Here is a 25,359-nt window from a genome sequence, read left to right on the forward strand (position 1 = left end):
ATAGCTTCTGCCTTTGGTTGTCTTAGAACTCTGACTCGTATGGCATGGTGTTTCTCTGTAGTAATGATATTGTGAGACATTTGAGAAGCACAGTCTGATGCCCAGAATCTGGGTTCAGGCAGATTGAAATAAAGAGAGGTAAGTCACCCAGCAGTAAGTATTGCCCTGTCATGATGCATACCCCTGGAAGGTATCAGAAAAGAAATAGCAAGTCCATGGGGCTTGACTCTATCCCTGATTCCAAGTGTGACCAGAGGCAAGGGAGCTGGCTTAGCTGCCCCATTGAGGATGTTGTGGGGCATATCCGTCATGAAACATGAATGTTTTACTGATTAAAATGATCTGTAGGGTCGCTATGAGTCGGAACCGACTCGACGGCACTGGGTTTGATTTTTTTTTATCAGAATAGAAGTCTAGCCAGCAAAATCTATTTTTCTCCCTAAAGCCAAGCAATTACATTGGCGTTAATTATTTAATTAATCTGTTTTAAATGATTGGAACAAGAAGGTTTTTTTCAACTATCACTCATTTATATAGTGTTTTCCCTAATATATAGTCCTGGTATTAAGTGTATATTTTTCTTACCCTCTTTAATTTTGTATCATATTTTTCTCATTTAGTTCCATTGGAGTGGTGTTATGTTTTTTGGGTTTTTTTTCTCCCTGACATAGTAGGCAAGATCATGGAAAAACGAATTAGTTCAGTTCACATTTGCCTAGGTATATCCATTTCTAGAAACATATGTTTGATATTATGCATTTAAGCTTACCTTATGTAAAAAAAAATTATGTAAATTGATTACAATGCTAAATGTCAGTCCAATAAAATCTCATTGTGAGCAAATCAGCCATTATAAATTATGTATTTCCCCCTGAAAAGGAAATGACGATAGACATTTCATGGCAGTGGTTTTATTATATCTACCTTGGGTGTAATGAAGGCTATTTTAAAAGAGTAGTTTGCCCTTTCTCTTCAAGCCTGCAGTAGCATTACCAGGTCAACATGTCATGCCTTTCCAATCTACATTCAGATATTCTCAAAAAAAAAAAAAAGATATTCCCAAATAAACAATATTTCCTTTGAGAAATTGGTCTTCATTCAACTGATGAAGTAGCACGGCTTCAGCATTGTATTCAGCAAACATTGAGCGCCAACTACACGGGTTTTGTTTTTATGTAGGCTTAACAGAAAACAAACAAAAGCACTTTGATTCCTGAACAGTTTCTTCAAAACTTGGACTGACATGGAAGAAGAGGTTTTCGGTATTATTTGATGAATGTTTTAGATACACCAATGGAAGCATTGATTTTTCTTCTCATATTTAGAATATTTTCATCCTGATGAAAATAATATCTCAAGTCCTTGAAGAAGTACTCCAGACTTGGAGAAATAAACCCTTATTCTGAGAGGCGTTTGAAACAAAGGCTTATTATAGGAAGCAAGCTCACCCTTGATATAATTTCTTTGCATTTTTACCTGGAAGGTCATTCCCTTTTATACAGACTTTAGACCAACTCACTTTATGATCTATTTTGAATGTCTAAAGAAAAGAAAATATTAGACTACTATGAACAACCACTTTCCACTTTTGCAGCTCCCTTCGAGGTTTTGTTTTGGAATGGTGATTTGTGGTTTTGAATCAGGCTTCATAGAAATTTTTGATAGAGGGTACAAGATTCATGTTCTACTCTATAGTTAATGCCATTATTCAGAAGTCGATGATCCCAGGTACGGATTACTGATGTTCTTTGCTTCTGTTCCTTCTCCTTTTGTCTGATGTTTGGAATTTCAACATTGTCCTGCTCATTAAAACCCACATCAGAGAGTGGGTAGGGGCATAAGGTGAAAATCCAGTCCATCTCTCACTCTCTGTCTCTGTTTCTCTCTTTTGCATGTTACAAGCTGCATTAAGAGAACTAAGAAGGTTCAGAATATTGTAGAAAATGTGTTTCTGGACATAATTTTGAATTTCATTTCTCATTCTCCGTCATCTAGTACTATGACTAAACTAGGATTCAGAAGTATGCTGGCGTCCTATTTGCCTGGTGGCATGCAGCAGGATGGCTCTTAAATCAAGCCCTTACAGGGGGGTTTGTTTTTTTGATGGAAAAATATTTAAACTATGACTTCTTATCAAATCGGTTTGTGATCTCTTAGTTTCCAAAAACACTATCAGCTTTTCACTAGACAGATTGCTAGCAGTCCACAAATGCGTGTGGAGCACCTGCTTTGAGCAAGGCAGCATCAGCAGAAAGCTAGTGACATATTCATAACACACTCAAAGATATCAGTCCTCTTTCTCCTGCATTGCTTTGTCAAAGATAGGATGAGCTCCTGCCTTGCAATCTGTGCAATTACTTCCCTTTACCTCACGTAACAGGAGGGCACAGCTTTTCATATGATGAGTATCAAATGAAGTGCCACCAGTGGCGTGTGGTAGGAACACGTGTTTTGAACGGTACAACGTGTCCCAGCCCCTCTTTGGTAACACCCTGATTTTCAGGGGGAGACCCATTGTAAGTTCACCAAGGAGTATTTAATTCTTCATCAATATTTCTCATCCATGTTCCTCCACCTACTGTAGCAAACTCTATATGCACAGGGATAAGAGATTCCAGAAAAACTATTCTTACCCATTGGATGACTCCTTTGCATTCTCGTTCACAGAAATGGTAGCAGACCGATTTCTCGTTCTCAGCAAACTTACACCCCAAGGCACAGAGCACCAACATTGGTCTGTGACTCCTGAGAGAAAGGTGCACAGGCTGTTTTCAAAAGACGTGTGTGACAAGCACTACGTTTTAAAAATGTACTGTTTTATTTTTATTCACAGTGTGGGAGGGAGTAGACAGCTGGTAGGGGGAGGACGCCCCCTGGTTTTCTCCAGTAAGTGGTGTGTGACTGTGAGGAGAGCCTGGGTGTAAGTTTCACACAGTTAAACCCTCAAATGGAGAAATGAAGACCTCTCTGGCACCCACCGGCTGCCCACTGGCAGCTATTTTGCAAATAAAGATCAACTTCTCCCATGTTCATCATTTTCATTCCTGTAGCCTTTTCTCCTGGAAACGAAAAGCTAGTACTCCTCTCAGTCCGGTCGTGGAAAATGTAGGCTCTTTAAGAAATACTACTCTGGGAACATGACTACGAAAGGACATCTTTTTCAAGGCCTGGATTTATTTCTGGGTTGCTACATTTGGACTAGTGTCTCTTCTAAGATTCTGGGAATCTCCCCCCCAAGAAGCAGCTTAACTATATCTGTACCTTTCAGAAGTTAAGTAGGGGAGCAGTTTAAAATCTCAGTTTGTTGAAGGATGAAGCTATTTCACGGACAGACCAACCAATTCCTAGAACTGGATCTCTCCAGGAGCTTTGAGATCCCCCACCTCCAGTACAGTACAAACCATAGAATTGTGACCAAGTCCTCCATTGTCTCCAGGGTTTTTGACAATACGTAGTTATAGCTCCACTGATGTGACTGCAACCAAGAATCAAGTACAACCAACATGGAGAATGAGGCCCTGTCTGTGTATGTGTGTGTGTGGGGGGGGTGTCCTCACCATACACTTTGGGACATTTCTGCACAAAAATATTGAAAAGCTGTGAAAATCAGAATTGTAACATTCTTTTCACATTTTTGTACCTTTCAGCTCTGTTTAACCTCATCCCTGTGGGTCTTCGAGTGGTGGCCATTCAAGGAGTTCAAACCAAGCTGTATTTGGCAATGAACAGCGAGGGATACTTGTACACCTCGGTAAGCTTTCCACTCGGTGTGTGTTTTGACCGCTCTAGTTTTCATCTGATATGAAATAAAATATGCTGTATATGTGCTATCATTGAGGATTTCTGCGATAAGGGGAAAGGGTTCTGGATGGAAATACCACATTTGAAAGGACAAATTAACTTCCCGTGAAAATCAATCATTTGAAACTAACATTTTTAGTAAAACATCAAAGACCCACTGAACATTCTTGAATACAGAGCAGTTGTAGATTGTTCCAGGAGTTTTATCTTATATCCTTATTTCAAGTAGGACACAGTGGCGGTCTGTTTCTAGGTACTCTTTTTTTTTTCTACCAAGCACAATGTAACCTCTCCTTCTATGCAAATTCCTGTTTGCCTTTTTCTTACAAGTTTAGAGTGAACGGAGGGAAAAATGGAACTTTTTTAGGCAAATTTATAAACAATGTAGACTACAGTTCAATAAGGAACATGGAGTCAAATTAAGGTTTTTTAAATAATACTTTCACATTTAAATATAGGAAGGCGCCTACATGGTATAGTACCAGGGTTAGGGTTTCCTTCTCATCGTTAGATCTAGTTGCAGATTACAGGAGAGCATTTAATACAAGAATTTTTTAAACTTTTCTTTTTAATCCATATCTTTTAAGAAAAGAATGAGATGTTAACAAATGAAGAAAATTGTTTGCCAAACTTCCTACTCATAGCCTTGAAGACTATAGCAATCTTTGTCTCAAACCACACGTGAAACACCTTTCTCTGCTGTTCCTCTCCCTGTTTATTTCGGAGCCTAGCGTGTAGAAAGACTCTTGGCAGATATGGTGGAAACCATGTTCTAATGCTAGTCTTCAGAGGCCGAGATGGGGAGAAGTGGGAGAAACGTAAGTCAGACCACAAAGGACCCATTCACTTGGTAAATCAGGTAGCCCATTTCATGTGGCAATGAAAGGTTACTTATCAGAACGAGCTTCAAATGCTGGTCGCTGTCAGTGTTCCCTTCAGGCCATTACAACTGTCTGGTTGTCTAATAAATGCAGGGGTTTTATTCTTTTTACTAAACAAAAGATTGGAACTTAGTGCAAATCTTATGTCATCTGTCATTTTATTGATACAGTGTTATGCAATATTATATACCAGAGGAAAAAGGATTTATTTTTCATATTTATGCATTAAGGTAAAAAAATTTAATAATGGAAGACTTTAATTAACCTCATTTAGATCAACAAACTACCTCATCAGGACCAGAAACAAAGGTAGGTTTTAAAATAAATAAATGACTGCTTTCTGAAATTATGCAGCCAAGTGAAGGAAATGTAATGCACTAGACATACTTTTGAGAAGGTCAATGCCAGGTGGTATAGGAAATAATTACTAACTGTGCAAAATTTCACTGGATTGTGATCAACGTGGTGATACTGTAGTGAGGAAGGGTGAATCTTTAAAAAAATCTTGCAGCAATACAATTTAAAAAAAACACATTTTGTAAATAATGTTTAAGTAAAAACAGGAAAAAGTTAAGTTAGATAATATGCCAAGTGACCCCACTTAAGAAAATTAAGGTATTTATTATTACATTTTGGGAACTGATAGAAAAAACTTGTAGCTTGCCATCCAAATCGCCCATTGTTCCAGCAAGCTGGTGAACGTCAATGTGAGCTCATTTCCAAGAAAGATTTCCAGGGGAATTTGAACACTGTAGATCAGTGAGTCTCGTTTTCATGACGGGCCAGTCAATAGACAGTAAATCTGGGACACTTTGTTAGCATTTCTTATTAAGGAAAAGGAAATGTGTTTTTAGTAAGGGGAAAAACCAACAAACCAAAACATGCTGCTATTGAGTTGATTCCAACTCATAGCGACCCATAGGACAGAGGAGAACCACCCCATAGGGTTTCCAGGGAGTGGCTCTGGTGGATTCGAACTGCTGACCTTTTGGTTAGCAGTCGTACCTCTTAACCACTGCAGCACCAGGGCTCCCTTAATAAGGAGAAAAGATGCCTAATAGTCATGGCGTTCATATAGGGAAAAAAATAAATACAAATTTGTCTGCCCCAGCAAAGGAATCTGAGCCTTCTCCCGCATAAAATTTCCAGTTCTTCCTGTTACTCCTTAATGGTTGTGGTTTGAAGTCCCTTCACCGTCCTCAATGGGCACTCCATTTTGATGTCATCTTATTTAAATTGTGGTACCCAGACTATATTAAGATAGCGTCTGTCCTAATGACTTCAGCTGCTTATATTGTTGAGGCCAAATAGCTCAACAAAATACCATGCTTCATCAAAAATACAAGGTACCCAAAGAGAAAGGATCACCCTCCCCTTGCATGAAAACATAGCACTTCTGTTACAAAAATACGGTGTGCTGTTTTATTAGCTGCCTCTTAGCAGTGATAAAATAGGAATGGACAATGGTCTGAGGAGGCAGCAGAAATCATCAAAAGAAATAAGGGGCTACTAACGTGGGCAACTGGAAAAAAAAACTGTTAGGCAGTTATTGCAGAAAGTCTTGGTGATTGATCACTATGGTCTGCCCTAAAGCAGTTTCAGTGAGAATAGTAAAAACCAGATGGGCTCATGAGCTATTTGGGGGCTAGATCAACAGGATCTGGAGATGAGATTGTATTTGAAAAGAAAGTAGGACCACGATACATGATTTTACATGTTATGTACTGCACAGTGCTAAGGGGTGCCATTCACTGCATGGATGGAAGTGAAGTGTCTTCATGTAGAGACATTTAAAAAAAATTGTACAATGGTGTTCAGTGGAGTGGTAGGGACCCTGAGGTGAAGGGAGAATTTCACCTTTGGCAGTTGGGTAGATGGTGAAGTTATTGACCAAGACAGAGAATAAAGGAAAAAGAGAAGAATTAGGGAAGAAGATACCTGAGTAAAGCTTGCAATAGATTTTTTGAAAATATGGACCTAGAGATCAAGAAAGGGGTGTGAGCTAGAGATAAAATTTGGGAGTTATCACATGTAGATGGTGGTTGATGCCAGGAGAATAGTTGAGAGAATGTGTAGCATAAGAAAAGAGTTTGCCAAATAATTTTAGGCAAAACCAGAATGGACAGGGCCAGCAGAAGAAGAACTGATTGTGGCAGATATGATGGTACTGAAAAATCTAAGTGAGGAGAGAGTTTTCAGAGCAGTTAGCAAAGTCAGATGCTTCAAAGGAAAAAAAAAAACAAGAACTAAGAAATTACCTTATAAAGGTCATTGGTGGCCTTGGCAAAGAACGCTTTCAGTAGACGGGTTAGGACAGAAACCAGACTGTAGTGTCTTGAGAAGTAAATGGGAAGAGAGGCAGTAGAGGCAGTAGATCTCGAATTGCTAAGAGAAGGGGAGACATGGGTGAATAGTTAGAGGAGGACACAGGGTTGAAGAAGGCTTTGGGGTTCTTTGGTTGAGCATAAGACAGCTGAATACATTGTTAATGGAAGGAGTCACTAGAAGGGAGAGATTAAAGACATAGGAAATGGGATGCTTTATGGAGTGGGGCCCCAGAGGAGATTGGAGGGTGATGGAGGTAAGAGTGTAAGTGGAAGGATTAGATTTATCCTGGAAAGAAGTAACACTACGGAAATAGAGAAAGAGATGAAGACAGTTGCACATCTGGGTAGACTAAGTCTGCAAGTGATGGATCAGGAAGTTGAGGGACTTCCTGCCAGATGACCTCTTTTTCCCTGTGAAGTATAACGTGAGGTCATCTGCTGGCAGTCAGAGGCACAGGGACAGGGTAGGTGAGGGTTTGGAACAGCTGTTTCAGGAAAGGGGAAAGGAAGCAATCTAATGACCGGGGATGGACAAACTATGACTCGTGGCCCAATCTGGCCCACCACCTGTTTTTATAAATAAAGTTTTATGGGAACACAGCCATGCCCATTCATTTACTTATTGTCTATGGCTGCTTTTGCACTACAACAGCAGAGGTGAATAGTTGCAAAACAGAGCCTTCTGGCTCACGAAACCTGTATTATTTACTGTCTGCCCCTTTGCAGAAAATGTTTGCCAACTCCTAGACTCTAAGCAAACAATGGTTCTCAACCTTAGCTACCCTTTAGAATCGCCTGGGGGACCTTTAAAAAACAGTATTCCCTGTGCTGCATCCAAACCAATTATATATGAGAGGGGTCTGTGCGGCAATATTTTTTAGAACTCCCCAGTCGGTGCCAATGTGTCAACTGAGTTGAAAACCATTGATCTGGGGCTAAGAAAAAGGATTGCTGAATAGCACCGAAGACCCCCATTGAAGATGGAAACCAGGAATTTATACGCACTTTGACCTTTATCCCAAATTCCTGATGTACATCTTTTTCTGCTCTTGCAAGTGAATGGCCTTTCTATCTCTGAAGGACTATTTCTTGAGATGTGATGGAAAATGCTGATATTTGGAAACGCTTTCTTACTTTATGGCCTTTTCCTTTTATCTGTCGTCTCTTCTGCATTTCTGCTTCTACATCCCTCAATTTCTTGTGAATTCAGTTTTACATTTTTATCAATTCTTTTTTTCCCCTTGTCCATTAAGAAAAGAAACAACACCTCCACGTTATTGCTACAGAGATAGCAATTTGATTTCCATGATTAATCTCAGGAGTCTTACACTGCACCTTCCCCTCTTTTTTCTTGTCGCCGTGGGGGACAGACTTGATGTAGGCTCAAGTGGCAGTGAGAAACCATCTGTGGCACAGAGAATCATAATTAGCCATTATTTCATAACATATTTACTTTTTTGTCCATGATATAACTGAAGTCTGTCTGGAAATGGAGGGAAATTACTATTCATTGTGCGTACAGAACTTTGTTCTTACCTTGGGTTTTTCTTTACTAATAATTAGAAGTTTTATACAAGCCTTCAAGAGTTCCTCAAAACTTAATAGTATAAATATTTAATAGTAGAAAACTATTTGTAATAAATATTTCAAAACTGCATGAAATAAACATTAGCTTTAGAAAATCAAGAGTCTTAAATTTGAAAACGTTATTGTCCTGGTATCTGTTTTAATAAAACCAAAACCAGTTGCTGTGTTGAGTCAATTCAGACTCATGGCAACCTCATAGAATGCTTACAAATTTAATAAAATTAAAGGGAAGGCACTGGCTTAATCATTAAAGCACTCCAGGGGAATGAGATTGACTCAATTACAAAAGGAAATGGTTTTAAAATGGACACAAGCAGTGTCATATTCGATATAGAAGAAAATGATCATTATCAAATCAAAATATCAAACCAACAAATATAGGCAGCAGGAAACTCTAATTCTTTTTTATTACAACTTTTGTTTTTCCACGAATTATTCAGTTTGGTTGATTTAATATAAAATTAGAAAAGTATTGACTGTCAAAGCTTATGGTTTCCGTTTTGGTGCAGTATTTCATGGCTCCCGAATGAAATGTTTTGATTAGCATGTGCTGGTCAGGTTACTAGATTGTAAGGATACTTATACACATGCACAGATACATATATTTCTGAGCAGATCGCTAAAAACAGAAAATGTAGAGAATTAAATTATTTAACAGGAAGAAAAGCTGAGAAAACAAGCACATTTTATTTGTTACTGAATGACTGCTAGCTCAAGAAGCTGGATTTTATGTTTCAAAGATGCTTTCAGTTATTGTGTTGGTGCTATTGAGTTAGAAGTCATTAAAATTACTGTAGTGAAAAATATACCAAAAAAAAAAAACCCAACCGTATTCATCTTTAGATTTGCCTTCAGAACACCAGTAAATCAGCATAATTTTCAGGCTCCAAATACGTTTCCCGAGTCACAGATAACCTTCACATGTTTAGTAGTCTTTCCAGTTAATGGAAGTTTCATTCAAATGTGAAAGAAAATCTAGCTTGGCATTATTTGAATATGAAATTAGATAAATCTGGTTGTTTGTGCCTTCAAAGTCAAGTGCCCTGTCATTATACAAAAAACCAAAACCAAGCCCAGTGCCGTTGAGTTGTTTCCGACTCATAGAGACCCTATAGGACAGAATAGAACTGCCCCATAGAGTTTCCAAGGAGCGCCTGGCGGATTGGAACTCTGCTGTAGCACTTAACCACTACGCCACCAGAGTTTCTCATTATAAAAACAAAAACCCAGTGCCTTCGAGTCTGTTCCGACTCATAGTGACTCTAGTCCCTGTAAAAAAAAAAAAAAAAAGGGAGTCAAAGCTGGAAAATTATTCAGGTTGCAGGTCTAGTTTCTTTGGTGTAAGCATGGTACTTTCTCAGAAATCAAGGCGACAATAGTGTTTGTAGCTAAATAGAGTGCAGTTGGCTCTGTATTCTGGTTTTGAGGCCAACTTGAAAAAAATAATCCAAATGAGAGGTCATGGGGCACATATTTGAAAGAGTGTTTTATGGCTTTCACTCAGAAGCAAAATTCATTTTGTAGGGAAAAGCCAGTCTCTCAGAGCTAAAGAAAAAAATAATTGGCAGGGACGACTATGAGGAATTTTAGCAAGTAAAGCCAGATGTAAGGGAGTTACTTACACACGCGCGCGGGCACACACACACACACACACACGTGTGTGCGTGCACACGCATATGAAAGACAAATGGAAGAAACCAGTGCATTGCTCTTTTGATCTTACAGCACTAAGTATATTAGAATTCCTTTAATAATTCTGAGTTTTAAATATATATAAAATATATATATATATACCCTACTTTAAATATTTAATACCTTTAGAGATTGCTCTAGTGACAGACATATTTGGTTAATACTTAATTGGCTTCTGAAAGGAAACAAAAAAGGCTTTTAAACTACATTTAATGTGATTGCCCAGCTCATCTCAGCTCTTGGTACAGACTTGGCTTTTAGTCCTTGCCTTCCAATTTGTATGATTTCAATCTATGTCGTGACGGAAAAAAAGAAACAGACTTCATCAGGACATTGTTGCCCTTCCTTCTATGAATCTTATGGTTTGAAATTGTTTGGCTGGCAAATTGTATACTTGCAAAGTAGTAACTGATTTGTTTTCCCTCCCTGCACACAACCATAGAGCAGTGTACAGCCAAAAGTATGTTTTTAATATATATTCGTTGAAAGACTGAATAGAGATGTGTCGTATAGCAAAAAATAAAGTGCAATCACAGTGTTACCACTAGGCCATTCGAATATTAAAATTAAGTTATAAGTCCCAATTTCGTGGATCCTCTCAAGTGCTAATATTTCAATATTATGTAAGAGTGAATTGCTGAGAGACCACAGAAAATAAATGAAGGCAACAACTTTGCTTTTGATGGTTATGCCACTGAAAGGGAATTGTGACTTCCAAACAGGGAAACTTTGAATTCAGGCATTTCTCTGATCACGATAATAGCTGTAACGAAGGTTAATTAACTGGCAAGTCCCTGACTAATATGTTTAATATGTTTTGCCGGGCAGAATGTGTGAATAGATAACAGGTCTGTGCTAAAATTCTGATTAAGTTATTCATCAGATACTCTGATGCTAACTGCTTTCGACAGCCCTGGAAGTAGAACGACTGCCAAAGCCTCGGTTGATTTCCCGACTAGATATCGCATATAGCCAGCCGTCGCAGCATATAATACCCCCTCCCCTAAGGACCTTAGCTGTGTATAGGAATTCTGGTACAGCATCTAACAGGGACTGTCAAAATTAGGGCCGATGTCCATTTTTACCTGTGGGGGAAAAATATTATAAGCCTTTGTAAGTCAAATGTAAATGACAGCCCCAAAGTGTCACAACTCAGACAGCAGTAATACAGAGGATAAAAAATGTTAACAGAGCGAGGGTACGAATTGTCCCATAAAACTTTCGTAATTGTCAACAAGACACCAGGAAATGATGGCAATAGCTTTTAGAAATGAAATGTTGAACCGTCAAAACCTTATTGTATATAGCAAATATAACTTAAAAAAGTCTTATGCCTAACAAACCCATTGTCATAACCTGAACGTCAAATCAGCAAGACTGCAGGACCAGGCAATATTTTGCCCTGTTATACGTAAGGTTGCTATGGGTTGAAGCCAACTCAGCAGCAACCAACCACAAAACAAGAACAAAAGTCCCTCTTGGAGTAATTTGGTTGTTGGTGTGATTAAAGAATTCTCAAGAATATTCTATAAAGTATTTCCTGGTTCCTGCCAAGTTATAACACAACTCAGTATAATAAAAATGTTGGCAGAAGCACCTTTTTGTAGGCTCTGTGCACTGAAGGTAGAGGTAGAACCTGGGGGAGACCTGAAGCTAAGCACTTGTATACTTGTGGCCTTTCACTCTTCTAGCCTCAGCCCAGTCACACATCTAAACTCCCAAGGAACTTGAGGCATGAAATGGTCCAGGAGCTTTGTCAAGCAATCAATCAGCAGATCTCTGTTGAGCAGCCGTGATGTACTAGTCACCCCAGTAGTTGTCCCAGTGATCCATACTTACAATGTGGGGAGCTTACACTGTACGTAAGAAGAGTTTTCTGAAATTCAGAGTTGATCTACTACAGGGATGATTGGTATAGACTGTTTCCCCAACTCTGCAGTGAGGCAATACTATTTTTAGCCCAGAACTCAGTGTAAGAAAATTCCTTATAGGGAAACTTTGAATGCCCTTGGGGATGGGGTGTGTGAGAATGTATCATTGTGGACATTTACCATTCGTATTAAACAGTACATATTTTGATATTTGGCCCCATAGTCTGTACCAGATCGTATTAAAACCATGTTTGTATGTTTGGGGGAGGTAAAATTGAATAATATGAAGAATGGTTTTCAATTATAACAAGAGATGATATAGGTTGAAGTGCTTTAAAAAGTATACAGATGTGTGACTCTTTAAAAAAAAAATAATTCTCCTCTTTGGGCAACACTGGTTGGATTTAGCCAACCAGAGCTTTTGGATATATCAGAGTCTACCTCACATGTTTAGACAAGGACCCAGGGAAATTTTTCTCCCCATTTTTTCTGTAATTTCATGCTGCCGCAGTGGTCGGCATGGTAAAGAGAAAAAATGTTGACCCGTAGACAGAGATGGAACTTCTTGGAGCTGTGATATGCAGGATATATTAACAGTTGGTATTTTGAGGAATAGGAGTACCTGAGTGGTGCAAATGGCTAACATGCTCGGCTGCTGACCAAGAGGTTGTAGGTTCAAACCCACCAGCCCCTCCATGGAAGAAAGATATAGCAGTTTGTTTCCATAAAGATTACAGCCTTGGAAACCCAATGTGGCAGTTCTACTCTGTCCTGTAGGGTCACTATGAGTTGCAGTCGACTCAACGACAACGGGTTTATAGAAGCATTGTAAGAGGTTTTTTTTTTTTGGCCAGTCTAACATTTGGGAGGGGAAGCACTTGCCATTTTTGTCAGAGTCATTATGAACTGCCTTCATTTATAAATTGGCACCATAATGAGATTGGCTCATTGCTGTGGTAGGTTATCGTACCAGCTATATGCTGATATAAAAACATATTGAAAGAAGGTAGACAGTTAGTTGGTTTGTATTATTACTTTACTTTAGCTACTCATGTTTTATTGAGGGTCTTTTATTATTATTTTTTCCTGAAATGATGGTATGCATGAATGAATGGTGACAAAGTTAACCTTTTGGATGATTTGCCTATGTACATTTTACCCTTTTCCTAAGTATAACTAATCCTCAGATATAAGGCCATAATTTTCTTGGCTGGCATTGTAAGTATTTTATCAAATCCAAAATTCATAACCCAAGGAATCCTGCCAATACATCAGTGTGATTTGTACAGAGAGATAAAAGTGTATGACAATCTCTCTATGTGAAATGTGTCATAAGAGTACGAGATACTACTCACTGATTTATTGAATAAATAGCCTTCACTAGTAGTTGAATCTTAACTTTTCAGTGGCCCAGCACTCCCTAACCTGATAGATCTCGAGCTTCATATGGCATTTTCAAGTCAGGGGAAACGAAAACGGGACCCACTGTGAAAAAAACTGGGAAGTATCACGAGCGAATTGCTTATTTCTGGCTCATTAGTTAATTACTTCATAAAGTGTGCATCATCTTCCCATTTTACTCTTATAAGCACAGTAATGCTTGGTTTTTCTGAATGTTACCAATGTTTAGTTTCTTAATGAATCAATGATCATTTCATAGGTTAGAAATCAGCATATGAGTTCACCCAACTGAGTGACTACACAGAATTCTCAAATCTACGTGTTCAAGCATTAGGGAAAAATTTGAAGCCAACCAGTATCACTTTTGCATAAATGACATTTGCCCTCTTAGGATTGTAACCTTTCTTCTTAAACGTTAGCAGCAAGAAGTTAAAAAAACAATAGTGTTTTTCATGAGGAGGTTATCCAAGTCTAGCAGTAAGAAAGATAATTTGTCTTTTTTTTTATAAGATTTTGTTAAACCTCTCTTGGCTGTTATTACTGCCACCCAACCTATTCCCATCTCATCATGTACCAGTGTTCATTCACTATATTGAGGAACTTAATCTTTCCAGAAGCCACATGCAGAGCCCATTGTACCAGAATCCATGATGCATCAAAAGTTCATGGGGACCCTTGATATCAGTGTACCCCTTACATAGGAGGATCCCATTTTAGGGAGTTTAGTTTGTGGCATGCTGAAGAGAGTTTGCTATAAAAACGGTTTACATTTTAAAATTCTAAATTCTAAGTCCAGCCTCTCAAATGCTAAGGATAGGATTATAGAGATAGCCCAGTGTAATAATAATATTCAAGTACATTATATGAAGTATGGCGATTTGTACTTTCAAAGCCTTATTGTCTACATTGTCTTACATCACAGTGTGCACATGGCAGTGGGTGAGAAAAACAACTGTATTTGGTTTGATGTTTTATATTGCGGAATTAAATGCAAAGTCCCAACAGGTAAATTTTGTAACAAGAAATTAACAAATAAGGATAGTAGTTTGAAATTTATAGTTTTTCCCTTGGCAATGTTTTGATAATTCATGAAAATTTTATTATGGTATAGAGTCACCAAAAAAAAAAAAAAACCTCTTTGCTATTGAGTCAAATTCCAACTTAAAGAGACCCAATAGGACAGAGTAGAACTGCCCCATAGAGTTTCCAAGGCTGTAATCTTTACGGAAGGAGACTGCCACGTTTTTCTTCCATGGAGTGGTTAGTAGGTTTGGATTGCCAACCTTTCAGGGCTCCTTGTGTACAGTCACACTGAAAGGGTATGTTGTCATTCTCAAGGCCTTGGAAGTTTCTGGTAAAGTACCTTTATTTGTTAGGCAGTGCTGGACAGGAAACATTAAGTAGCTCTTACGCAAGATATGGAGCCTTGGTGGTGTAGTTGTTAAGAGCTGTGGCTGCTAACCAAAAGGTCAGCAGTTCGAATCCACCAGCTGCTCCTTGGAAACCCTATGGGGCAGGTCTCCTCTGTCCTATAGGGTTGCTATGAGTAGGAATCGACTTGATGGCAACGGGTTTTTTTTTTTAAGCAAGATACATGAACTTTAGTTGTTTGATGAGTCTCAATCTTGTGTACATTCTAGAGTCACTGCCTCTGATATGATGTTGAGGCAGATTGATATAGCTCTCAAAGGTCTTAGAAAGTCTTGTTGCAGTTGTGATATTGCTAGTAGTCTCAAAGGCAATTATATACCTTTAGTGATCATCCCAATTAATTCTGGAAAAATGGTTCCTCTAGACAGTTTTATTGTATTTCTTTGTGGTTGCTAAAAGAAGTTTCCTTACCAACTCAACTTGAATATCTTTTTGTCATTTGAAAAACAAAATGGTAAGAATACCTAATAGTTCAATTTCCCTTCAGGGGCGACATTCTGAATTCAGATAAGATAGGGTTTCTTGCTCTGATTTTATTTTATCATTCGTTTTCTCTACACTCATTCCCTCCTGCCCTCCATTGCTCAGGGCACAGCTCACTGTGTTTGCATTTTTATCTAACAAAAAAGTCTCTCGAGTAGAGGCTGGGTTGCATGTCCATAAGGCTGTACTCTGTTAGAGCTTCGTTAAATCAATTGCAAATACAGAAAGTTGAGATAAAAGGTATCAGATAGTATCAGACTATTTCCTTGTGATCTTATAACCTCATAAAAGCCTGCATGCACATCGTAGTGCCTCCACTTGTGTTCTCGGAGTATAACGTGTATAACATTTTCACATACCTCTTATTCCCCAGCTGTTTCATGTGCGTACATCTGGTATCCACAAACCATATTGTAAGCGAATTGAGGGTAAGGATGGTGCCTTCTCCCTTTCTTTTGTATTTCCCACTACACCAGATTCCTTACTAAACACCCTGGAGATACTCTACTGATATTTAGTAGATAGACGATAGAAGAAAATTTTACTGTGTGAGGGACCAAAGACTGAAGGAAAATGAATGATTTCTCCCTTTTACATAATAAGACATGAGTGGAACAACAATAACAGTATCGTAAGGAGCAATGTGGAGCTTCAAATTCACGTGCACACCTGTTCATATGTCTCTCTCCCCCTTTCTCATGGAGGCAAGTCTTTGTCACCATTTCAAAGCAGTGATGAATAAAATACTATTTGATTAATCCTGCCTTTTTTATGCATGAGAGACACTGGTTGAGCAACTAGTAATGTCACAATTTCACGGGCACATTGAACTAGAAACCCAGGAATGCAACTTCTAAGTCCTTTGAAGGAATGTATGAATCTGGGCAGGTCTCTTGCTTTGTCAAGTTCTCAGGTACTTCAAATATGATATGAGAGGGTTAAATTTGATTCCTGTGAGCTCTAGAATATACGTTGCATGCCATAAATACCTCAACTTTGCATCCATTGTTAAATTTTTCATAAAATCCAAGGCTGTGAGGTTGAATAGAGTACAGATCTAATGAATGCTGCCCTAGTATCAGGTGGCCAAAGGATCATCTTTGAAATAGATGGATTATAACTAGCGAACCAAATCAAAACCCAATCCCGCTGCTGTCGAGTTGATTCCAACTCATGGCAACCCTATGCGTGTCAGAGTAGAACTGTGCTCCATAGAGTTTTCTGTGGCTAAGTTTTCAGAAGTAGCTTGGCAGGCCTTTTTTCAAGGCACCTCTGGGTGGACCCGAACCTCCAACCAGTCAGTTACTAGCTAGTGCTTAACCGTTTGTGTACTCAGAGACTCCCTAAGTAGGGAAAGGAAAAATTATTTTCTATTCATGGTCAAAACAACGGCCTTAGGTTTCTAATGAATCTGCCATGATAACGTTCTTTTATTTTTCTCTGCCTCTAATTATCTGGTTTATTTATGTAAAAGTAACATTAGGATTGCACTGAGGACAGAATTAGACTGGAACAATAAAGGACAACTGTTCATGTCTCCTAATTGTCTTGCTCTTCATCTCGCTGAACTGTGGAAAATGTCACACTTCCATAGTCTATGACTCATATAATAAATAAATGTATGAACAGTTCAAAATACAGCAATTTTATGTGTGTAAAGGGAGGCGGACAGCTATTGAAAATGGTGAGGTATATAACTAGAGACGTCTAAACTGAAAACAGATCTCATTTGGATTTAGAAATAAGATTTTTGTAGTGCTCTTAGTTATTAAATCATCAAAGGAGTGCTCGCTTACCCAGTCTGTATTCTTGGTCCCCTGGTAATGGCCCAGGAAGCAAATCCAGTGGGACTTCAAGCCCAAATCTCATGACCATTGACAGCAAGAGAAAACACATGGTTGTCTTCTTCTGTCGATATCAGGTTTTTCTCTGTGCTGGTTTGTTTTGTTTCCCCCATGGTGCAGTCTTCCAAACATTTGTTATTTCTCTTTTCATGCAATTTGAATTAATGTGAGTAATTGCAGTAGTTAGAGGCTTTCCTCTCTCAGATGGTAATTATCCAATCTATAGTTTCATTCCAAACTCAGCAAAACAGTATTAGAAAAGTTGATATCTATCAGACGGGATACTCTGGGTATCACTGAATATGCAGGACTTCACAAATCTAAGTTAAAACGTATTTACCCCTGAAGGCACCCTAGTTATAGGCTATGTTAATGGGGTTTATCAGGAGCTCTGGTGGTGCAGTGGGTAAGCGCTTGGCTGCTAACTGAAAGGTCGGTGGTTTGAACCCACCAGTTACTCCAGGAGAAAGATGTGGCAGTCTACTCCGGTAAAGATTTACAGCCTTGGAAACTCTATGGGGGCAGTTCTACTCTGTCCTGTAGGGTCACTATGAATTGGAATCGACTCAGTGGTGACAGATTTTTTTTTCCTTTTTTTTTTGAACGGGGCTTATTAGTGTTCCCAGAGAGTATCAGCAAGCCTCTGATATATTCATGGGAATCTTCTCTCTCCTATGAATATATCAAGTTGCGATTGTGTGGAATTTTTATTACTTTTGCCAACAGGAAAACATGCTCGGGAATTCTTTGGAGACATCGTTAGCAGATAAAACATCCAAGCTTTGGTGGTCTGAGGTGAGGGGCAGGGCTAACTATAACCAGACGTGCATTCGTTTTGTTTATTTATTCCTTTACACTTAATTTCAACAGGAATCAAAAATGCTGCTGTTTGGGATTTCTTGGAAATTAAACCCAAGTTCTGTCCTGTTCCCTCATAAATGAACCAGGAAAAGCCATTTCATAGGGTACTGTTTATAGACTCTTTTCATCGATCTCTAAATGGCAGTGAAATTAAAGATAACTTTTAGAGGACATAAAAAAAAAAAACATAGAGTCATAAAATTCCTATTTATGCACACATTGTTTCATTTTAGAGAGACGTAGTAAGATTGATGTTCCCAAGCTCCTCCTTTGAAAAATACATTTGAAGATGGAGATTTGTATAATTCTGTCAGGAGCTATGAAGATTCAGAGTCCATTTAAATTAAGGACAGGGCTGAGGAGTTCTATGGTGTAGCTTTCCACTGTTGGCAGGTTTTTGAGGTTTTTTTGTTTGTTTGTTTTTCTTAGAGACACAGCTCACTTCAGTAATATAACCTTTGGGACACTGTAGCTATTCCTTAAACATGGGAATACATGAAATTTTTCATTTCATAATATATTTTTAGAAACCAAGGGGGAAGAATTACAATGGTAGCCATAAATAGCCTTATTTTCCATGTATGTAGGGTCACAGAAAACAAGGGAGTAAGGGAATAGGAAGGAGCCCTGGTGGCAAGATGGTTACGTGCTCAGCTGCTAACCGGAAGGTCAGTGGTTCGAACTCACCAGCCTGCTGCGTGGGAGAAAGAGGTGGCAGTCTGCTTCCATAAAGATTACAGCCTTGGAAACCCCGTGGGGCAGTTCTACTCTGGCCCACAGGGTCATTATGAGTCGGAAGCGACTCAGCGTCAACAGGTTTTAGGGGGAGTAGGGCAGAACTCATACACGAGACCCAAGAGAGGCGCCCACAGGCATCTACATCCTCCGTTATTACTTGCCAGCTGTGTGCCCTTAGACCACCAGTTACCTTACATTTCTAAACTTCAGATTCCTCGTCCAAAAAATAGGGTCTTACCTATTCTTGGGGGTCAGTGAGCTTGCTTATGTCACTTGTCTGGCACACATAGGTGCTCAATAAATGTGAGCATCCCCTCCACTGTGGTTGAATGAACAATGGACTAAGACAACTTTCTTCTACCTAACAATAGTTTTGGAAACCTATCCTGAGGCTCAAGTGATTGTAGAGTCAAAAATTTAATTTTAGCTGAGACATGTGGCCTATAGAAAAGCAGTTGGTTTTTTAGTGTTTTTTTATGAAATGTTTTTATAAACATCTCTTGTGGATGTTTTGTTACCCTGCTCTACTTGGTTGAGTGTACTTCTTTGTTCATTACAGGCCGAAAGCTCTTCTAAGTAAATGGACTGAGGGATACCAGTAGAAAAAAAATATGAGACTCATCCAAGTTCTTGTTGTTTAAGTTTGGGATCATTTCAGAGCTAAGACTTTCCATGCCTCACCTGTCTGGCATTATACACATATGACCTAGCCATGAATATGCAGAAATAGGGTGTTGTGATAGGCACACAGCCACAGTTTGCTTCTTTCTAGCTCTGTTATGGACCTGAGCTAGGTGTGAACAGTATATGCCATATATCAGAAAGGAACAAAGAGCATATCAAAGTGACTCAAAGAAAAATTGACACGGCTGAATCTAACAGCTTAGTTCTCCATTTCAGGGGATCATTTATTTGGAACACTACTTTATTTCCTAAGCTGTCATGCCATAGTTGATCACCATTCCTGCTATTCTGTTTTGCAGAGGTGTTCTGTCAGCGTATGACTTATCACAGACAGTACAGAAGAGAGTGAAATATGCAAAGCTGTCTGTGAAAAGATCGGCTAAATTTGAAGGAAAAGCTAGTTTTTTGTTGTTGTTGTTATCCTTGTAAAGAAATATATGACACACATTTGGCCAATTCAGCATTTTTCCCATGTGTGATTTAGGGATGTCAATTACGTTAATCACCTTATGTAACCGTCACCCATAATCATTGCCAAATTTCTATATAAACAGAAACTCACAGCTTCCTAAACATTGACTCCTCCTGTCTCCCTCCCTCCTGCCCCTGGTAACCACGAATAAAACTTTGGGCTCTATGCCTTTGCCTATTCTAGGTATTTCATGTAAGTGAGATCACACAGTATTTTTCCTTTGGTAATTCACCTATTTCACTCAGCACGATTTTTTCAAAGTTCGTGGATTTTGTAGCTTGTGTTAGGAGTTCATTTCTCTTTATGGCTGAGTAACATTCCCTGGTATGTATTACCACATTTTGTTTATCCATTCATCTGTTAATGGACACTTGGGTTATTTTCACCTTTTGGCTATTGAGAATAGGGCCGCAATGAACATTGGTGTACAGGAGAGCTAGTTTTAAATGTTACGTATATTCCCAGCCTTTTAAATTTCTGATTGGCTGTTTTGTTGGAAAGAGGTCATAACCTTGTGAATTCCTTATAAGGAAATCATGCTAGATGCCACAAAGATGACCAACTCTTGAATTCAAATAATGTAGCCATTTACTCTTTATACCCACCTTTTTATAAATTGGTAGACTGAGGGTCCAGTTAAGGCTTTCTGAAGTCAGTGAGACATAGTGGTGAAGAAAACAAATAGCCATGGAAATAAATCATTACTGGACATTTGATTTTTTTTGGACATTTGATTGGGTTTTCCAAGTACACTAATTACATGGTATTTTAACATGCCTTTGAGCCCTGAATGGCCCAGTCAGTCGAGCTTGTACCTTAGTTCCTGTTCACTCTGTTTGCTCAGGTTGCTGGGTGTCTTAGTTATCTAGTGCTGCTATAACAGAAATACCACAAGTGGATGGCTTTAACAAAGAGAAATTTATTCTCTCACAGTCTAAAAGAACAGTCTAGGAGGCTAGAAATCTGATTTCAGGGTGCCAACTCCAGGGGAAGGCTTTCTCTCTCTGTCAGCTCTGGGGGAAGGTCCTTGTCATCAGTCTTTCCCTGGTCTAGGAGCTTCTCCACACAGGGACTCCGGATCTGTAGGATGTGTGCTTCTGGCTCTGCTTTCTTGGTGGTAAAAGGTCCCTCTCTCTCTCTGCTCACTTCTCTCTTTTGTATCTCAAAAGAGATTGATTCAAGATACAACCCAATCTTACAGATTGAATCCTGCCTCGTTAACGTAACTGCCTCTAATCCTGCCTTATCAACATCATAGAGACAGGATTTACAACACATAGGAAAATCACATGAGATGACAAAATAGTGGACAATCACAGGATACTGGGAATCATGGCCCAGCCAAGTTGGCATATTTCTTGGGGACACAATTCAGTCCGTGACACTGCTAACAGACCTTGTAGGCTTAGTAGAGCCAGGTGCCAGGTTGCTGCGGGTTCACTGTGCCATAGAAAGTCTGAAGTATGGAAGAGTATTTCACCTTTTCCTTTTTTATGTCTTTTTATGCTGTCTCTAACCATTACTCATACTTATTCCTCCGGTATCTCTATACAAAGCTATTTTGCTCCAGAATGAAGATGTCCCTATGCGTACAAAACACTTACTTCTCTTCTAGTGTAAAACAACTAATAGTGATCCCTCACAATCACTGCTCAGCCACTGTGTCAGTCCATCTCGTTGAGGGTCTTCCTCTTTTCCACTGATCCTCTACTTTACCAAGCTTGTTGTCCTTCTCCAAGGACTGGTCCTTCCTGATAACATGTCCAAAGTATGTGAGACGAAGTTTCACCATCCTAGCACATATAAATTGGTGAAGCCATAATAAATTTGTTGAATAAATAAATGTTTATTTATTTTTGTATCTATACACTAGAATATAAATTCCTTGCTGGCTGAATTTTCTTTTTACTGTTTTTGTTGAGTGAATGAGTATGTATGTGTTTATTTGCTTTTTTGTCTCCCTCTACTAGAATGTCAGCTCCTAGAGGGCAGGGTCTTAATTTTGTTCAGTAATCTGTCCCCTGTGCCTAGAACAGTGTCTGGCATATGTATAGTGGGAGCTCAACAAATGTTTCTTGAATTATTTAATCAATTTATCGATTAGTTCAGGCACTGAAATGATTCCCAAGAGTAATGCTTAAACTCAAATCAACATGATGGATAAATATCCAAGTGCTGTATGAGGAGAACCTATTCATAAACCTTGTCTGTGTTTTTAAGATTCATAATTTGACTCTACCCCTTGGTACAGAAATGCTGGTTTGTCCCAAAATGTGTACATATAAATATGAAATTCATAGATTCTGTTTGCCAGACTATTCCACTATGTAAAGCAGAAATCTCACTCAGCCTAGTTGAGACTGAATACCTCTAGTCCAACTATTGATTCCTTTCTCACTTGTTTAGCTTTGTTGCTAGGGGATACTGTAAATATTTTAAGTACATATTCATTTCCACCAAGAGTTATATAATCAGTTTTAATATTCTTTTAGATGATACAGATTAATAAGGGAAATGATGATGATAATAGTGATGGTGCTGGTGGTAATGTATGCGTATGTGCCACAGCTGAAGAACAAAGTTGAGACTTGCTTTTCATCTTACATACATACGTGATCACACACACACACACACACACACACACACCCCCCAACACACTGACCCATTTACTACTAAAAAAGCATTATGAAATGGGTCAGTCTTACAAAGCATTTTTTAAAAGAGATGCAATTGCACCCATCCTTGGATTAGCTCAAATTATTATTCTAACTCTTGTCTCTTAAGATGACCTGGTTTAATGAAATGTGCCTCAATTGTTGACATGTGAATTTAAGTTATTTGGGGATTCCAGAAAAATGTGTTCATAAGTACTTTGTAACTTATACAGAAATGCAAAGACGTAAAACAGTACCCCAAACTCACCACCTAGATACAAGCACTCTTGATATTTCAGTGTCTGTCACCCGATCTCTCGTCCTGTATGTACACACATATATGTACTTGATGGTGCATGAATATAATAGTTCTCTATGTCCTGTTCTGTAGCTTGCTTCTTTCACTCATCTTGTGTACATATTTCTATGTTAATATATGGCATCCATGTCATAATTTTAAATAAGATGAATAATCTATTGTATGGTTGTATGTGTATACTGTCATCTCCTGTTGATGACTATTCAGATTGTTTCCTTTTTGTCGTTATTATAAAACAGTGCTGTGGTAAACATTCTTAGGCATGCATCTTTTCCATTGGATTTGCAGGTATTTTTAAAGTTTCTTCTTTAGTGTCATTATCTTGTATTCTATACTTGGAAACCCTGTGGGGTTGCTATGAGTCGGAATCAACTCGACGGCAGTGGGTTTTATATGTATAAAAAGGATTGCTAAGCAAAGACAAGTCTCTCCCCTATTCTGTCTCTAAATTATTGTAAATTTCAAAGTAGTGCAATTGGAATAAATGAGATCTTACTCTGTCTGTACTTTGCCCCAGAGCCCTTTCCTAAAGTATATTCAAAGCGAATGAAAGGACTCATTACCAGATAAAGCTATTTGAGTTAAAGATCAAATCTGTTGAACATTTTCACCTAAATATACCAATTTTCTCTTTTTGACATTTTTTGTTTTATTTGATGCTGAGAATAAAAACTTTGCAATAAGCTATAATTTCTGCAGCCATGCATATTCAGGTCTGGAAATGAAGGAAGAGGATGACAGGTTTGCGTGTAGCAACTTCCCACCCACACGTTTCTTTCCTTTCTGATTTTGACACTTCAGCCTTTGAAACAGTTCCCATGAGCAACACTGAGATTCAGATTATTTAGATCTAAGTGGGGAAGAAAAAACACACACACAAGATCTTCTGCTGCTTGTATCTAGCACCTGGGAACCTCTTTGAAGAAGTGTTAAAATGTGCATCATGCTGTTGTTATGCACACAGCAGAAACCCTAAAGGTATTTGAGGAGGAAGCAGGAGGGCTAATCTAGAGATAATAAGGACAGGTTGGGCCACGGTGAGGGAGGGAGCCATAATCAACATTATTAAAGTGACATGTTTCCAACACATTCTTAACAACGTATGTGTAGATTGCATGCCAGGTTCACATTTCACTCGCAGCTTTTAGAAGAAGCCAGGCAAGACAGGAAAAAAGAGACAGCTCTTTGCTGACAAAGTCTAGGTTTCTCATTAGGCAAAGGGGTTATCTGATAGGTGTCTGAAGTACATTGGATCTTTGTAAGATTTTCTTGTTCTGTACCATATATGAAAAACCAGTTGCCGTCAAGTTGGTTCTGACTCACGGCGGCCCCATGCATGTCAGAGTAGAACTGTGCTCCATAGGGTTTTCAGTGGCTGATTTTTCAGACATCGATTGCCAGACCTTTCTTCCTAGGCACCTCTGGGTAGATTCAAACACCAGTCTTGGGGTTAGCATCCAAGCGTGTTAACGGTTTGCACCACCCAAGTTCTCTCTGTGCCGCATGTAGTCCACCTAAGCCCGTGGAAATACATTTCCTTCCTGGTTATCCAAAACTCATAACAGTAGCTCCAACACTATTTCATCATTTATCAAAGAATATCAACATTGTGAAAGGCCTTCTAGGTCGTTTCCCCAAAATACCCTCTGTCTTCCTCTTTCCAAAGCCAGGTGGACATCCCGTCCATCAGATAGCCTCTTTCGTGTACCTTCCCCCTCTCCTTGACTAGGGCTTTTTCCCATTGGTATACAGATCATGTCAGGACTCCTCATCCAAAAAAAAAAACACTCCTGCAACTCTGTTTCTTCCTCAAAATATCTCTTTCCCTTGAGAGTAAAGAGTCAACTTAATCTATTTTGGCTTTCTTCATTTTCTCATCTGCTTCTTAATTCTTCAACCCCCTTTGTTTTCTCTTCTGACCTCATCACTGTCCTTAAACTCCTCTTGTTAGGGTCACCAGTGACCACCAAACAAAGTTCATTGTTACCTTGAGCCCTTATCTTCTTCCTCTTTTCTGCAGAGTTGAGTGATGTTGATCACTTCCTGCTTCGTATTGAAATTAACTGTTCCCCTGGCTTCCACCACCTTGTTTGTGTTCCACACCACCACTCTTTTTTTCTTTTGCTTTCTCCTTTTCCTTTACCTCTCCTGAAATGTTGGCATCTTCCCTACCCCCAGGCTCCAGCCTCAGTGGTTGTCTCCTATTCTGCATGTTTTCTCTCGGTTATTCCATCTATTTGCATGATGTCAGTTACCATTGTGCCGACAACTTCTTTCTTGAGAGCCATACCTGTATATCCAGCTGGCTACTGG

The 25,359-nt window shown here is 38.9% G+C and overlaps 1 protein-coding gene across 5 annotated transcripts in view; it reads left to right on the top strand.

The window, feature by feature from the left end:
* FGF13 (fibroblast growth factor 13) overlaps positions 1-25,359 on the top strand; it is a 516,442-nt gene that overhangs the window by 454,638 nt on the left and 36,445 nt on the right. For all 5 annotated transcript variants that reach the window (XM_049872457.1, XM_049872455.1, XM_049872459.1 and 2 more), the window contains one exon: positions 3,648-3,751. In XM_049872457.1, coding sequence (XP_049728414.1) covers positions 3,648-3,751 — 104 coding nt within the window. The remainder of the gene's footprint in view (positions 1-3,647; positions 3,752-25,359) is intronic.

This window comes from Elephas maximus, chromosome X, assembly GCF_024166365.1.
Source record: "Elephas maximus indicus isolate mEleMax1 chromosome X, mEleMax1 primary haplotype, whole genome shotgun sequence".
Classification (NCBI taxonomy): domain Eukaryota; kingdom Metazoa; phylum Chordata; class Mammalia; order Proboscidea; family Elephantidae; genus Elephas; species Elephas maximus.